The following is a 15,634-nucleotide window of genomic DNA, read 5'->3' as shown; positions in this document are numbered from 1 at the left end:
CAGCTGCCTGGGGTCAATGTCCGACTGCCTTGATGCTGTTTCTCCACCAGAACCTGTCACCTTCGCTATCAGCACCTTCATCATCAAACCACATTTGCGATTCTCACTGGGAGTAGGAGACACAGCAGGGGCTGAAGTTGTTACCCAGGACCTTGTCTTAGGCATCTCCAAGCTGGAGGACTGAATTCCACCCTCCTGGGTCCCAACAGTACAAAGGGTGCACACACACACACACACACACACATACGCACACACACAGAGATACAGGTCAATATCTCAAAAGTCATGGCAAGTGATAAACAGACAACCTGACAATAATGAGTTGGATTCAAATACAGGCAAATACAATTTCAAAGGATTGCCAAGATCAAATGGGACCAAACAAGTCTTTAAGTCTATTCACATCAATCTTAGATTATTTTCTTTGAAGGACATTTCCCTAACATTAATATGCATAGAATCACTGTGGGGGATGGGGGTAATTTGAAATGGCCAATCCCTGGACTTTAGCCCCAGAGATTCTGATTCACTCTCTATAGAGTAGACTTAGGAATCTGTACTTTTAACAGCAGTCCAAGGGGTGCTGGTGCTCTTGGAACGACGCTGCTCAAGGTGCCAGTAAACCGTGTCTGGATTACCTATCCCTGCTTCCCTGGTAGCTCAGATGGTAAAGCGTCTGCCTACAATGCGGGAAACCTAAATTTGATCCCTGGGTCGGGAAGATCCCCTGGAGAAGGAAATGGCAACCCATTCCAGTACTCTTGCCTGGAATATCCCATGGACTTCAGTCCATGGGGTCGCAAAGAGTCGGACACGACTGAGCGACTTCACTTCACATGGGCTTCCCAGGTGGCATAGTGGTAGAGAGTCTGCCTGCAGTGCAAGAGACCAAGGTTCAGTCCCTGGGTTGGGAAGATCCCCTGGAAGAGGGCACAGCTACCCATTCCAGTATTCTTGCCTGGAAAATTCCATGGACAGAGGAGACTGGCGGGGCTACAGTCCATGGGGTTACAAAGAGTCGGACACGACTGAGCACACACGTGTACGCATGCACACCCTAGCACCACTTTAAGAGGGGCCTTTGCCAACTGGAGCGTGTCCAGAGGATGAGCTGGGTGAAATGATGTGAGAGTCGTCAGCTCTGGGCTGGTGCACATGTGCAGGACTCCTTGTGGGCAGGTGGGCACTGCCTAAAAAGGAGCCCAAGAGGGGCCATCTCTCCATGCAGCCTTGTTTCCCCAATGATTCACATGACTCCTCCATAAAACACTTCAGTTAGGGGTAGGAGAAAAGGAGGAATTAGAATTTTAAAGTAGATTATTTGGGGCAGAAAATGGATTAGGGATGAGATTAATGCAAACAAAAAAAAAAGTGTATCACAAAATCAATGAATGGGTCACAGTTTTTATTAGCACAGTGAAAGCGAACACCCAGTGGCTGTGAAGTTCACTAGACACAATGGACCAAGTGCTCCTGGAAATTAGACCATTCTGGGTACTCAACCCGGAGAACTTCTGTCCTCAGGGTCATGACAGAGGAGACTCTAACTCAACCAACAGTGTCGTCAACAGCAGCCTTTGAGAAAAGGACAGTGACATCAGAGGGCAAGCTCTTGCGACAGCCCCGCAGGCAGGCTGACAGCATCACATCAGGGGCTAAGAAATGGGACTCCACCCCAGGGATTCCCCACTCACCAGGATAGACCAAGGAAGTTCAGGGTCGAAGACCCAGTCAGACATAGAGAGGCTTATTTGCATGCCGTTTTACTTGCACACAAAGGAGAGCATTTGAAAAACTGATTTCATCTCTACAGGTGAAAATAGGATTTATATGAGAAAAAGAGGAGAGAGGAGAGAAAAATAAATTCACACCTGCTGGAACCCTGAACTTGAGTAAGCTGCTAAGTAGCTGGCAAGGAGCAAAGATGCCAGGCAGCGTGCTCTGCCCTGAGGCAACTTCATGGCCCATCAAAAAAGCCATCTCAGTTCTTTGTGGATTCCGCGGGACAGCTGGAGTGCTTCCGCTTTGTGCTGTGCCTGCCACTGACCCCCAGGGGGCGCCTCCTCAGGCCAGGTCCGCACACTGTCTGCTCTGGGACTTCTCAACAGTAACGACCACATCACGACCCCAAATAAGAACAGACAGAGTTCAGTGGTGGTACGGAGAGAATGAAGCTTCTCCCAGGTGAGGCTCACAGGCATCACATGATGAGAACCATGCTCTTTTTTTTTTTTAAACACACACAAAAAATGTTTCATTTCCCAGTTATAAAATGAGCACCTGGGATCTCCCTACGGTCCAGTGGTTAAGACTCCACGTTTCCAATGCAGGGTGCGTGGGTTCAATCCCTGGTGGAGGAACTAAGCTTACTCAAGTTCAGGGTTCCAGCAGGTCTGAATTTATTATTCATTTACCCTTGGGCACGGGGGTGTGTCTCTGTTTTCAGTGGAGTGAAAAGCTGCTTGGCTGAGCAGCTCTGTGTCAGGGGCTTTGTGCACGTGTGGGGTTATGTCCTTAGGATACATCTCCAAAAGTGGAATCAGTGGGTCATGGGATATGAACATTTTTAGGCTCGTGAAACAGGTTGCCAAGTGACCCTCTCAGAAAGGTCATACCAGTTTTCACTGCCACCAACAGAGTCTGGGAATGCTGAGCACTGCACCTTGAGAATATGTTTTGCGCTGTGCTGTGCTTAGTCATTCAGTCATTTCCGACTCTTTTCCACCCCATGGACTATAGCCTGCCAGGCTCCTCTGTCCACGGAGATTCTCCAGGCACAAATACTGGAGTAGGTTGCCATGTCCTCCTCCAGGGGATCTGTCCAACTAAGGGATCGAACCCAGGTCTCCCACATTGCAGGCAGATTCTTTACCTTCTGAGCCACTAGGGAAGCCCGGATATGTTTCACGTAGGATTAAATAATGTTCATGAATAGGTTACATGCAGTATGATTCTGACTATGTGACATTCTGGAAAAGGCGAGACTAGGGCAATAATAAAAAGATCAGGGATTGGTAAGGGGCAGGAGGATGATGAATAGATGGAGCACATAGGGTTTCTAGGGCAGGGAAACTATTCTGTGTGATTCCATAATGGTGGATACATGTTATCATACATTTGTCCAGATCCATAGAGTGTACACCACTGAGTTGAACCCTCATGTAAACTATGAGCTTTAGGTGCTAATGATGTGTCAAGGTAGGTTCATCAGTTATCACAAATGAGATGATCCGATGAGGGATGTTGATGGTAGGAGAGGCTGTGCCTGTGGCAGGGGTGGGAGTTAAAGGAAAACTTTCTGAATTTTCTGCTCAGTTTTACTGTGAACCTAAAACCGCTCTAAAAAGTGAAGTCAAATAAATAGATGAAGTCCATCCATCCCCAGCACAGTGCCTGTGACAAAGCCCACTTTCTGCACTATTTGGGGAGGGACTCAAGAAAGAGAGTAGGATTTTGACAAAGATGGAAAGAATGGGTCCGAGGAGAAGGTAGAAGATGTTGGGGACACGGCGACTGGAGTCTAACCTCCCAGGGTCCCCAGGGGAGGTCATCCCAGGGCCTAAGTCACGGAGTAAGTTGGAGGAATGTCCTGAACACAGGTCCTATGACTCGGGGGTGAAGAACTCGGCGCATTTATCCTGGAAGACAGATTTATGGAGAGACATGACAGCCTTCTCAAATATTTAAAGGGCTGTCTCATAAGAGAGAAATAAAACTTGTTCAATGAGCTCCAGGTGACAGAACTGAGCTCAGGGGCCAGAAATCTCAAGGAGGTAGATCTCAGCTGAATTTGAGTTCTGCAGTAATTGGAACCTTCCAGAGAAAGCATGGACTTTGGACTTTAAAAGGATCGACAGAACAATAACAGAACAGAGGTCCCCTCCTCTCTGAAAACAGGGGAAGGGGGAGCCTGGGGTAAATATTTACACCTGAATTTCTGTTCATTTGATGTTTGCTGTTTGTCTAGGAAATGGATTTAAAAATGCAAAAAGAAGATATTTTAAATAATAAATTAAATGATGCACTGGCCATGCTAGAAAAGGCTCAGAAAACGAAGATGGCGGAAAGTCTGAAAGCAGAGAACCTCACCATGAAATTAAATGAAACGTTAGCTGAACTAGAGACTGCCAAGACGAAAATGGTAAGTCAGTGCCTTCCGGGGACGGGAGAATTTTCCCTTCAACGCAAGATCGCGATGCCGTGTGTAGTTTAGACCAGGGGTTCCCAGCCTCCATACTGGTGATGTTCTGGGTGGGTAACTGTCATGGAGGGTGGGGGGGGGGGCTGTCCTATGCATTTTAGGATGTGCAGCAGCACCCACTGAGCTCCACCCAGAAGATGCCAGTGGCACCCTACCCCAGGTGTGACAACTAGAAATGTCTTCTGACTTTGCCAAATCTCCCCCGGTGGGCAGGGGAGGGTAAGGGGAATCACCCCCTGTTGAGAAGCATTAATTTAGTATGAAAGGTAGACAGAAGCTATGACACCCTCTCTCCAGGGCCTTCTAAGATGATGAAATTCAGGCTACTCCCAGGATCATACTGAGAATTTAGGGGCCAGTGATGATTCCATAGAATTTAAGATAGTATTTTTTAATTTTAGCTTGACATTCAAGGCCCTTCACCATCAGGGCTCAATATTGCAATGACCTGTCATTCATACATTTAACCAACGGGTCTGTGGACAATGACGTAATAAGGACTGACCTGGCAGAGAGAAGTTGAGAGGGGCTAGGCTTAGAGACAGCAGCTCAGGGGTGTGACATGTGGTGGCCATTCCCAAGGTCCTGAGTCACAGGACCTGGACACTTGGGGTAGCAGAGGAGTAGGGGAAAGGAGTTGCTATGGAGGGAGTTACCAGAAATGGCAGGATTTGTTAACTGATTGACAGGACAGGAGTCCTGAGGAGAGGGAGGAGCCAAGGAGGTGGGCGGGCTTCCAGCCAGGGCACCATGGAGGGGGGCGGTGATGGCACATGGAGTTGCTGGAAAGGTAGAGGTTGGGCTTGGGGATGAGGGCAGGTCTCTTGTGGGAGAAAGACTCTCCTGGAGAAGATAAAGCATTCAGACTGAACTGAGGGTAGGGATATCAAAGTTCAAAAGTTGCCCAAACTTTTGGTGGCACATTAGATTTGGGGCAGGAAGTGAGACATGAAGACTAAAGTTGGAAGAGAGCCTCAGTGGAGTGACGGTTGAAGGAGGGGCCGTGTGTGAGCATCTGGGGCAGAAAATTTCTGCATCCAGAGGAGATCAGAGGCCCATCGTGTTAACAGGGAATGGAGAGCGAGAGGATGACGTCATCCTGAGAGCAGGAGAATGATGTCATCCAGGTGGCAGGAGAATGACCTCATCCTGAGAGCAGAGGAAGGGGTGGGGGGAGCGGGAGGGGCACAAGGATGAGGCAGTGAGACTCAGGTGTGCAGAGCAGCTGCAAGCAGGGAGGGTGGTCATGGGAAGGGGTGTGACTCACACCATCAGGAGGCCACTGGTAACTTTTGTTTTTAAGAAATACAAATTTATTCACTTTTTTCTTATAAAGTTGTTCACTCATTAACTCAACCAGTACTTATTGAGCATCTGGGTCTAGATGCTGTGGCAGGGATCTGGGCTCTGATGCTGTGGGCATATGGGTAAATAAGAAAGGGTAAGTTTCTGCCCTCATGGAGTTTCCATTCTAGTGGGAGTGAGAAATAAAGACATGAGATGGTTCATATGGTATTAAGTGCCTCAGGATGATGTCTCCTTTAGATAGGCAGTCCAGAAGGGCCTCTCAGAGGAGGTGATGGAATCAGCCTTGTGAGGAGCTGGGGAGGAGTGTATGGGCAGAGGGAACAGCACGTGCAAAGGTCCTGGGGCAGGCAGAGCTCAGTGCCAGTGGGTGCAGAGGGGCCGTGCTGTTGTGTTGTTCCTGTTCTCGTCATCTTACCCAACTCCCAAGATCACATAAACCAAGTCTGTTTCCCCAGATCATGATGGAGGAGCGGATGCAGCTGCAGCAGCACACAGTAATGGCCCTCCAAGAGGAGCAGGAATCACAGAAGCACGAATTTGAAAAACAAATCATGGAATATAAGGAACAAATCAAGCAGCACTCCCAGACGATCGTGAGCCTCGAGGAAAGACTCCAGAAGGTGACCGAACACCACAGAAAGATAGAAGGAGAGATCGCCACGCTGAAGGACAATGACCCAGGTCAGTCCAAAGAGATGCCGAGGGAACCCTAGTGTTCATGGTGGGTTCCAATGACCCTGTAGGTCCCTCCAGGCTGATGGACAAGAAGAAGTCTGCGTCTCATTTTAAAAGCCCCTCTATTGTCTGGAGGCCCCTGTCCTTGTCTCACTGCAAGGTTAGGTGCCCTCCAGGCCCAGGTTCAGCAGAAGTAACACGATGAAGAGAGACAGGCTTTGTGCTGAGCCAGTCAGCCAAGGAGCAGCACAGGCTGCCGGGGCTGTGAGGGGTGTCAGGACACACTACGGGAACCGTCCTTTCCCCATGGAAGCATCCTGGGCAGGGGCCTTTCAAAGGCGTCTCTCTGCCATCAGCAATTTGCGGCTCTGTCTAATGCTTTTTCACAACCAGCTGGGATTTATCTCTTTAAAAAAAAAAAGCCTGGAGAAAGAACTCAGAGTTGTGAGCACTTATTTGCCCTGAATGACCAAGGATAACAGATAAAACTAAAGACAGTGAGCTCTTGGAGAAGAGCTCTGGAAGTAGAGGCCTCGGCCTAGGGTTTCTCATCCTGAGCGTTAATATTGCCACGTGGGCTAGATCGGCTTCCCTGGTGGCTCAACAGTAAGGAATCCGCCTGCCAATGCAGGAGACGTGGGTTCAGTGCCTGAATCGGGAAGATCCCCTGAAGAAGGACCTGGCAGCCCACTCCAGTATTCTTGCCTGGGAAATCCCATGGACAGAGGAGCCTGGAGGGCTACAGTCCCCGGGGTCGCCAAGAGTGGGACACAACTGAGTGACTGAGCATGCTCGTGGAATGGAGCGCCCTTTGTTGGGGACTTTCCTGTGCACTTAGGGTGTTGAGCAGTGTCCCTGGCCTCTACCCACTGCATGCCCACCTCCCACTCCAGTGCGACAGCCAAAAATGTCTCCAGACATGGCTAAACGTCCCCGTATGGGTAAACTCACTCCTGTTTGAGAACCATGGTCCTAGTCTCAAGCCAGCTGACAAGCTGTCAGGACTCACCTCATGGATACATTCATTCAGCACGCTTAGCTGAGCAGCTCTTGTGTCCTGAGCTCATTCTAGACACTGGGGGTTCAGCTGTGGACCACCAGGCAGCATCCCTACAGTTTGCCAGGTCACTGCCCTGACAGGGGACCCGGCATGAACAGGGCACCATGTCAAGAGCAGAGTTCAGGACTCGGTTCCCAGCCCAGGTCCAGGTTAGAGGGAGGGTGTTCCAGCTGGGACACTTCTTTGTCACCCCAGACTTAGATCCATGCCTGCCATCAAGCAGATGTTCCATAAGCATCTGTTGAACAAATAAACGAGCGAGTGAACTGAGGATGGGGGCAGTGGCGGAAACTGGAAGGCAGTGGGCTGAAGAGTAACTGGGAGGTGAGCACAGGATGAGACTCTTATCTGAGCGGACAGCAGGAAATGGGGCAGGAGGTGCGACCCGGGGAGGGGTTAAGGCTCTGCCTCTCACCCCTTAACTGAGTGGTTACCAGCAGGTCCCAGCAATGCTGTGTTCACTTCCTCAGCTGTCAGTGGTATCAGTGGGTGTTAATTGCTTCAGTTGTGTCCGACTGTTTATGACTCTATGGATTGTAGCCCACCAGGCTCCTCCGTCCATGGGATTCTTCAGGCAAGAATACTGGAGTAGGTTGCCATTTCCTCCTCCAGGGGATCTTCCCGACCCAGGGATCAAACCCATGTCTCTTGCATTGGCAGGCGGATTCTTTACCACTGAGCTACCTGGGAAGCAGCACCACCTCAGAGAGTAGCTGGAAAGATGTCACGAGCTCATGCATGGGGGAAGGGCAGTCTGTGACACAGAACACATGGTGTTTCTCAATAGGTGGAGAGGGCTGGGGGCAGAGGGAAGGATTGTCAGTTGAGAAGGTTTGCTCTGTTGATAAGCAAAGGGGAAGGAAAATATCTCTTGCCTGAGGACTGTGATGACACTCACGTGTCCCTCTGATTCAGCCCAGGAGGGGGACGCACAGCCAGACCCCGCAGCAGCACCTCTAGGGGAGAGCAGCTCCAAAGATGCAATGTGCGACCACCTGATGTGAGTACTGGATGGGACTCCTGCTTCTGGTCACATTGTCAGAATCTGACAAGAGTTGAGTCTGTGCAGTCCTTGCTGCTGGTTGAGTTTCTCAGTCCCTTTAGTAAGTCAGGCTGGTGTCATGGAAAGATCTGGGTAGATCTAAGTTCAAATCCTAAACTCAACACTCTCCAGGTATGTAGCCCTGGGCAGGTCACATCCCCTCCTATTCCTCAGCACCCCCAGCTTGTGAGATAAGGAGGCACATGAATGCCAGCTAATGCTACTGCTTAGCTATTTTCCCCAAAGACCTGCCTGAGGCAAGCCTATTTTGGGGTTTCAAAACAGTGGAAACCGCTTGGTGGAATGGGATCCCACAGAGGGTTAAAAGTTGAGAGGTTAGACTAAACGACCTTGAAGATCCCTCCCAACCCAAAGGTCCATACCTGGAGCCTCAAAGAAATGAAGTGATATCACTCAGTTGTGTCCAACTCTGTGTGACCCCATGGACTGCAGCCCACCAGGCTCCTCTGTCCATGGAATTCTCCAAGCAAGAATACTGGAGTGGATAGCCATTCCCTTCTCCAGGAGATCTTCCCAACCCTCAAAGAGCTGACAATTTCCAGAGAAACAAAACCCATGAATGGGAAAGATCCTGAAAGATATCTCCAAGCATCATACAAAGCAGAAGGTGGTAACGTGATGCAGAGAAAGGATTCAGAAAGTTTCTCAAAGAAGGCAAGCCACCAGCCTGAGCCCCGCCCCAAATACCAATTACCAAAGTCTCACGTCACACAGGTTTTACCCCAAGAAGGCAATGATAGTCAGACTCTTAATCTCCACGTTCTGAAAAGTTTGTCTCCTCTTGTAAAGTCCGTGTCTCCTCCTAAACTCTGTAAAGAAAACCGTAGCCATGACCTGGAAAAGAATCAGCATCAAGTTGTTCTCTGGTTCACTTCCTTAATGATGGACACACTCAACGCAGAGTCTCATCCTCAAGTTGGAAGAGTCATGGCCAAGGAGATTAGATAGACAGACAGACAGACATGTATGTGTATGTGTGTGATCCATTCCAGTGATCACCAATCTTTTTTATTCCAATTTTCACATGCAGCCTGCAAGTATTTTGCTTTATTCCATAATAAACACAGACACTGCCTTCAAAGGTCTATATAAGAGGAGGCTATAGTTCAAAAGACTATGAATACAAATGAAGTGACACTAATACCTGCCCAGAGACCCAGTCATGTCCAGCTCTTTGCGACCCCATGGACTATAGTCCATGGAATTCTCCAGGCCAGAATACTGGAGTGGGTAGCCTTTCCCTTCTCCATGGGATTTTCCCAACCCAGGGGTCAAACCCAGGTCTCCCACATTGCAGGTGGATTCTTTACCAGCTGAGCCACAAGGGAAGCCCAAGAATACTGGAGTGCATAGCCTAGCCCTTCTCCAGCAGATCTTCCCAACCCAGGAATCGAACCGGGGTCTCCTGCATTGCAGGCAGATCCGACCAGTCCATCCTAAAGGAAATCAGTCCTGAATATTCATTGGAAGGACTGATGCTGAAGCTGAAGCTCCAATACTTTGGCCACCAGGTGCAAAGAACTGATTCATTAGAAAAGACTCTGATGCTGGGAAAGATTGAAGGCAGGAGGAGAAGGGGACGACAGAGGATGAGATGGTTGGATGGCATCACCAATTCGATGGACGTGAGTTTGAGTAAACTCCAGGAGTTGGTGACGGACAGGGAAACCTGGCGTGCTGCAGTCCATAGGGTTGCAAAGAGTCAGATGTGACTGAGCGACTGAACTGAGAGACTCAATCTCTAAACCCCCTTTGCAGTGTTTCCTCCTGCCCCAACACACACATGCACATACACACACAAGCATGCACACACACACCACACACACACAATATGCTTGTCTCAGGGCTGGGGTGTCTCATACCTGCTCATAAGGCCCTCAGGGTCCCTCTCCTGCCATCACCCTGGGCCCCTCCCATGAAACATCACCTCCCAGTCAGCCACCCTGATCACTGTGATGCCAAGACACACTCTCTGGGGTGTGGGACCAAGGACCTGCCCTCATCCACCCTCTCTGTGTCCCCCGCTTAGTTCTCTGCACCCTCAGAGCCCCTACATCCCCAAAGGGTCACTTGAACACCACCCACTCATGTGGCCCCTCTTCTCTCCATCAGGGATTAAAAGAAGCTGGTGAGAGCACAGAAGCCATACTGTCCTCTTCTCTCTTTTTCCTCATCCTCGAAGAATCCCTGAACCCACACACACAAAAATAGTCTTCCCTCTTCTTTGCACCAAAGATCAAAAGTCCATGAGAGCAATGGTTCCTGCTGACAGACGGTTGAGCAGGAAGAGCTGTCCTTTTGATATTAGTTGTATTTCAGCCTCAGAGCAAACCCAGCCAGGATCCTTTGTTCTGTCTCCTCCAAGTATTTCTTTATAATGAAGGTGCATCAAAACAGATTCTTGTTTTGAGAACTTTTCAAGAGTGTGCTTATCACCCTTGCTGGGGGTGGCATCATCCCCAGATTGGACCATCACTGCTGGAGGATCACATTGCCTTTGCACTTTTCCCCTTCCAGGCACTGGAGCATTACCACAGAGATGGAGCTGAACTGACTTGGTCTGTTTTTTGTGTGTGTGAATTTCAGAGAGGATTTATTGACTGCTCAGAAGGAGATCCTGTCTCAGCAGGAGATCATCATGAGGTTAAGGAAGAACCTGACTGAAGCTCATAACCGAATGTCAGACCTGAGAGGTTTGTACAATTGCCCATGTTTCTCGATTTACCAACCCACTTTGAGAAAGGAAAGAAATGGGTCTTCGGGGTTGGAAAGCTGGGCATTTAAACCCCACCTCAACCTGCTGTCCTGGGCCATCACAGCATTTGTAACTCAGGATCACCAAAAGCTGCGGGTACTGAACTGATTTCATTTGATATGGGATCACAGGGAGCATTCTCACATGGCTCCACACCTCTGAGTAGAAATGCAGCTTTCTTTTTCGGGAAGAATCTCTGTTGACCACAGAGGATTTGTCTGTAGGAGCAAAGGCTTGGAGGTCATTCGTGGGCCCCCTTGCTTGGCAGGCCAGCCAGCACAAGTCCTAGCGCCCACCAGCTATGGACCTAGAGTAAGTGTACCCTAGGTCGCTCCTGCCTCTATCTAGAGGAGCTCCTAGACCTGCCACACATCTGCCTGTTGGGGCTCCTCCTGTCCCTCACATCGACATCAGGACCCACCTAGAGTAGGGGCAAGATAGCTCTGAGGTCTGTTCTCTTCCGGATGGGCACAAGTCTGGCTGAATATTCCTACTTGGCTCCTCTTCTCCCCAGACTTATTTCTGCCTCCATTCTTCTTGCTTATTAGAGCTGCCTCTTCTTTCCCATCCCTAGCTTCCATTTAGCCAAAGGGCAGGAGTCGGGAGGTATAATTAGGTTTAGGAGGGGGTGGAGGAAGGGTGAAGAACATTCCTTTTATCTGGTCCCCACCTCAAGCCCTGTGCATCCCAGACCTTCAGTTGTGTTTACTCCCTGTGTCTGGACCAATTGATGTCCCCAGGGCTTTCATAGCAGGATTTTTCAAAGAGGGATTTCCCCCTTCCAAGATATGAGAACTTACAGCAGAAAGGCTAGAATCAGGAGGCACTGGACCCAGTTCTGGATCTGCTATTTATTAGATGGGTGACTTTAGACAAGTCCCTTGACCTCTGTAAACCTTGGTTTCTGCACCTGTGATGTGGGGCTGTTACTAGAAACTGCCTTGTTGGGTTGCTATGAAGATCCAAGACAACGTAGGGATCTTAGTTTGGATTTTCCCAGAAGCAGACCCCGAGACCAGAATTCCACTGCAGGTGGTTTATTTGAGAGATGATCCAAGGGACAACAGCAATGGAAGGGAAGTGAGACAGGGAAGGGAAGAAAGCAGATAAAGAATTGCCGTGCTGTCTTTCAGCAGGCACAGTAGGGGACAGAGCTTAATTCTTCCAGGGAGGGGGGATGCTGGGGAGCAATGTGGTCACAGCCCTCCGAGTGCCACCTGGACAGGGAGGGGGCTGGGCTGTGGGCTCCAGCCTGTCTCCACCTGGCCTCAGTTGGAGGCTGTTGCCTCTGGCAGATGCGTGAGCAGAGCTGTCTCCAGAGGGCTCAGAAGCCTCGGGCGAGCAGATGCAGAAGCAGGCTGCTGAAGGTGCCCTAAAATGCCACAGGCACACAGGCCCTGACAGCTGGGGCCAGGCGGGCGCTACACAGGCTGCCTCGTGGCGCCGGCGCTCATCGAAAGGTGATGCTGGTGGGCGGTTTCGTTGGTTTTTTCTCTTTTTTGCAAGCAGACCTCCTGGCCATTACTGAAGCCCCCTGAGAATTCTTGGAGGGTGGACTGCCTCATGGTTTTCGGAGGCCTGGCAGATCTGCTGTGGCCCTCCAGGAGACCCCAGGCCGGAGACCCCACCCCCAACAGCTTGCATGTACCCCCCAGGGGAACTGAATGAGAAGCAGAAGGTAGAACTGGAGCGGAACGTGGCGCTGGTCCAGCAACAAAGCAGTGAGCTGAGTGTGCTCAAGGACAAGATGGTGCAGATGACCAGCCTGGTGGATAAGAAGGACAAGGAGCTGGAGGTCCTCAAGCAGGCTCTCAGGTGGGTGGGAAGGCCTGCACAGCAGGTGTGGGGAGCCCAGGCATACCCAAGTACCCAGGGAGCCTGGCAGAGAGAAAGGAAGGGCTCAGTCAGTGATGGTTAAAGAGTTGAATGAATGAGTAGATGAATGAATGAATGATATATGTTTCATTGCTTCACAACCTCATCATTTAAAACTTTGCTCAGTTCTGAGCATCTCAGAGATTCCTGCCCAATATTTCAGATAAGTCTGTTTAAATGCAGCTCCCTCCAGGAAATCCTCCTTTACTCACCCTCACCAAACATAGCCAAGGGCTCCTGCTCTGCCCAGGGTCCCTCAGCACGTCACCTGATCTAACACCTCTCACACAGCCAGGCTGCTCCCACCTGTTGAATTGTCTGCCTTCCCCATGAGGACCCCTTGTAGACCTTGCCTGCTACTGACTCCTCACCGTTCACACAATGCCTGGCATGTAAAGGAACTTGATAAATATTGACTGAACAAACGTGTAAACTGGAGGTCAGCTTAAACTAAGTAAATTGTTGTTGTTCTGCAGGTTTTATTTTGACATAAGATTAATGTTTTCCCCCAAGAAAATTTGAATAAAATTGATATCTCATGTATAACCCATAGCTTCATTTGCTTCATGGTTCATGGCCAAGGTGGATTCACATTGTGGTTAAAAGTACAGGCTCCAGGCCCAGGCTGCCTGGATTCAAAGCCAGGTGCCTTCATCTATAAGTTCCATGACCACAGGGAAATTGCCATGTCTCTTTCCTGGTCTGTAAAATGGGGCAAGGAGAGGCCCTAGCTCATGGGACTGTTATGAGAAATAGAAGGGTTGACATACACCAGGTGTTAGAAATAGCAGACAGGCACTAAGCGAAGTTGCTCAGTCGTGTCTGACTGTTTGCAACCCTATGGACTGTAGCCCACCAGGCTCCTTGGTCCATGGAATTCTCCAGGCAAGAATACTGGAGTGGGTTGCCATTTCCTTCTCCAGGGGATCTTCCCGACCCAGGGATCGAACCCAGGTCTCCTGCACTGTGGGCAGACGCTTTACCATCTGAGCTACCAGGGAAGCCCAGACAGGCACTAAATGGCCCCCATAAAAGCCACAGCAGGTATCCTGAAGACCCAGTGCAGGAGGCCAGAATGGAGAGGGGCCTGCCTCCCTGGTCACTAGCCAGCAAGCTCAATTATCTGGAGACCCTCAGGCAGGAGCTTGAAGGCTCCAAGATTTCGGCTCCCTGTAAACATGGAGTCCCTTTCCCACTTCTGCCTGTGAGTACAAAGGTAATTTGTGGTTCCCAAACCTTGTGCGGCCAGCCACCCTCCTGCTCAGTGACTCATCTTCTCTGCCCCCAGGGCCTCCCAAGAGAAACAAAAACTCCAGCTGCACAAGGAGAAGGAACAGAAGCCCAGGAATGCAACCAAGATGTGTGACATTTCAGTGCAGATAGAACCAGTCCACACAGATATTTTCTTGAGCAGCCAAGAGGTGAGCACCTGCTCCATCCCCGGGGGCATCTAGAAAAATAAACTAAGAAAGAGCCCAGTGGAGGCTTTCTTTGCTTTTGAAAACATCTTCATTCTAAGTTCCAAAAGCATGACTTGCTTATGTGAAATGTATAACGTTATCACCAGCTGGGCACAGGTACCGTCAGCCCTCTTCCTCACAGAAACCACCACACCCTCATACAGTCAGCGGTTGAAGTTCAGGCTTGGAGCCTGTCTGCCTGGGTTCCGATCCTGGCTCCTCCACTCAGAAACCCTGCAACCTGGTACCAATTCCCTCATCTGGAAAGTGGGCATAATGCCAGCCACCCCATCATGGGATTGTTGAGAAACAAATTTAACTTACACACACAAACACGTACAAGCTTACCTATACATATATTTATTTGATAGATTTTTTTTCAAAATATAGTCTCAAACCATATTTATACTGCAACTTATTTCTTTTTTCCCACATGATACTATTTCATGGGCATATTTTCAAGTAAACGTACGTGAAGATCTACCTCAGTCTTTTGTTTGTCCCAAGTTGGAAATTATATTTTTGAGGCAAACATACCAAATGATTTGGAAATTTTCATCTCCAAGGCCCAGCGTGTGGGCTGGGCGACAGTGGTGGGCACATGGGGTGGCACCCAACCTCCTGCTGTCAGACGGGGATGCCCACCCCCCACCCCCACCCTAAGGCAGCAGCTGCCGCCACTGTCACAGTTCTGACAACTGTGACTCCCTGGCCCTGTGCTGGGGACTCGCAGGGCCATTTCCATTGAATTCCATCACGTCCCTTTTATCCAGCCAGTCGCCTGTTGATGGACATTTGTTTCTGCTTCCGCACGTTGCTGTAGTTAATATCTTTGTGAAAGTGAAAGCGTTAGTCGCTCAGTCGTGTTCAACTCTTCGAGACTCCATGGACTGTAGCCCATCAGGCTCCTCTGTTCATGGAATTCTCCAGGCAAGAATACTGGAGTGGGTTGCCATGCCCTCCTCCAGGGGATCTTCCAGACCCAGGGATCACACCCAGGTCTCCTGCATTGCAGGCAGATTTTTACTGTCCGAGCCACCAGGGAAGCCCTTTGTAAGTATAGGTGTGATTCTGAGATATCCAGGGGATGTCCTAAATTAGGCCTGAAAGGGCTCAAATACCAGGCCATTTATGCTCCGTGGCTTACTTGATGATCTCTGCCCAGAGGCCTTTGCACGCCTGAAGTCCCAGCCAGGCAGCGCACAGGGCCACATCATTGATGGAGAACCATGCCTTC

At 49.8% G+C, this 15,634-nt stretch overlaps 1 protein-coding gene across 8 annotated transcripts in view; it reads left to right on the top strand.

The window, feature by feature from the left end:
• The window catches only part of FHAD1 (forkhead associated phosphopeptide binding domain 1), a 163,845-nt gene that overhangs the window by 127,203 nt on the left and 21,008 nt on the right, over positions 1 to 15,634 (top strand). For all 8 annotated transcript variants that reach the window (XM_069545933.1, XM_069545930.1, XM_069545935.1 and 5 more), the window contains 6 exons: positions 3,968 to 4,141; positions 5,965 to 6,190; positions 8,160 to 8,244; positions 10,894 to 11,000; positions 12,718 to 12,877; positions 14,226 to 14,358. In XM_069545933.1, coding sequence (XP_069402034.1) covers positions 3,968 to 4,141; positions 5,965 to 6,190; positions 8,160 to 8,244; positions 10,894 to 11,000; positions 12,718 to 12,877; positions 14,226 to 14,358 — 885 coding nt within the window. The remainder of the gene's footprint in view (positions 1 to 3,967; positions 4,142 to 5,964; positions 6,191 to 8,159; positions 8,245 to 10,893; positions 11,001 to 12,717; positions 12,878 to 14,225; positions 14,359 to 15,634) is intronic.

This window comes from Ovis canadensis, chromosome 12 (assembly GCF_042477335.2).
Source record: "Ovis canadensis isolate MfBH-ARS-UI-01 breed Bighorn chromosome 12, ARS-UI_OviCan_v2, whole genome shotgun sequence".
Taxonomy (NCBI): Eukaryota; Metazoa; Chordata; class Mammalia; order Artiodactyla; family Bovidae; genus Ovis; species Ovis canadensis.
Note: the sequence above shows the minus strand (reverse complement) of the source record. Positions and strands in the feature narration are given on the sequence as shown.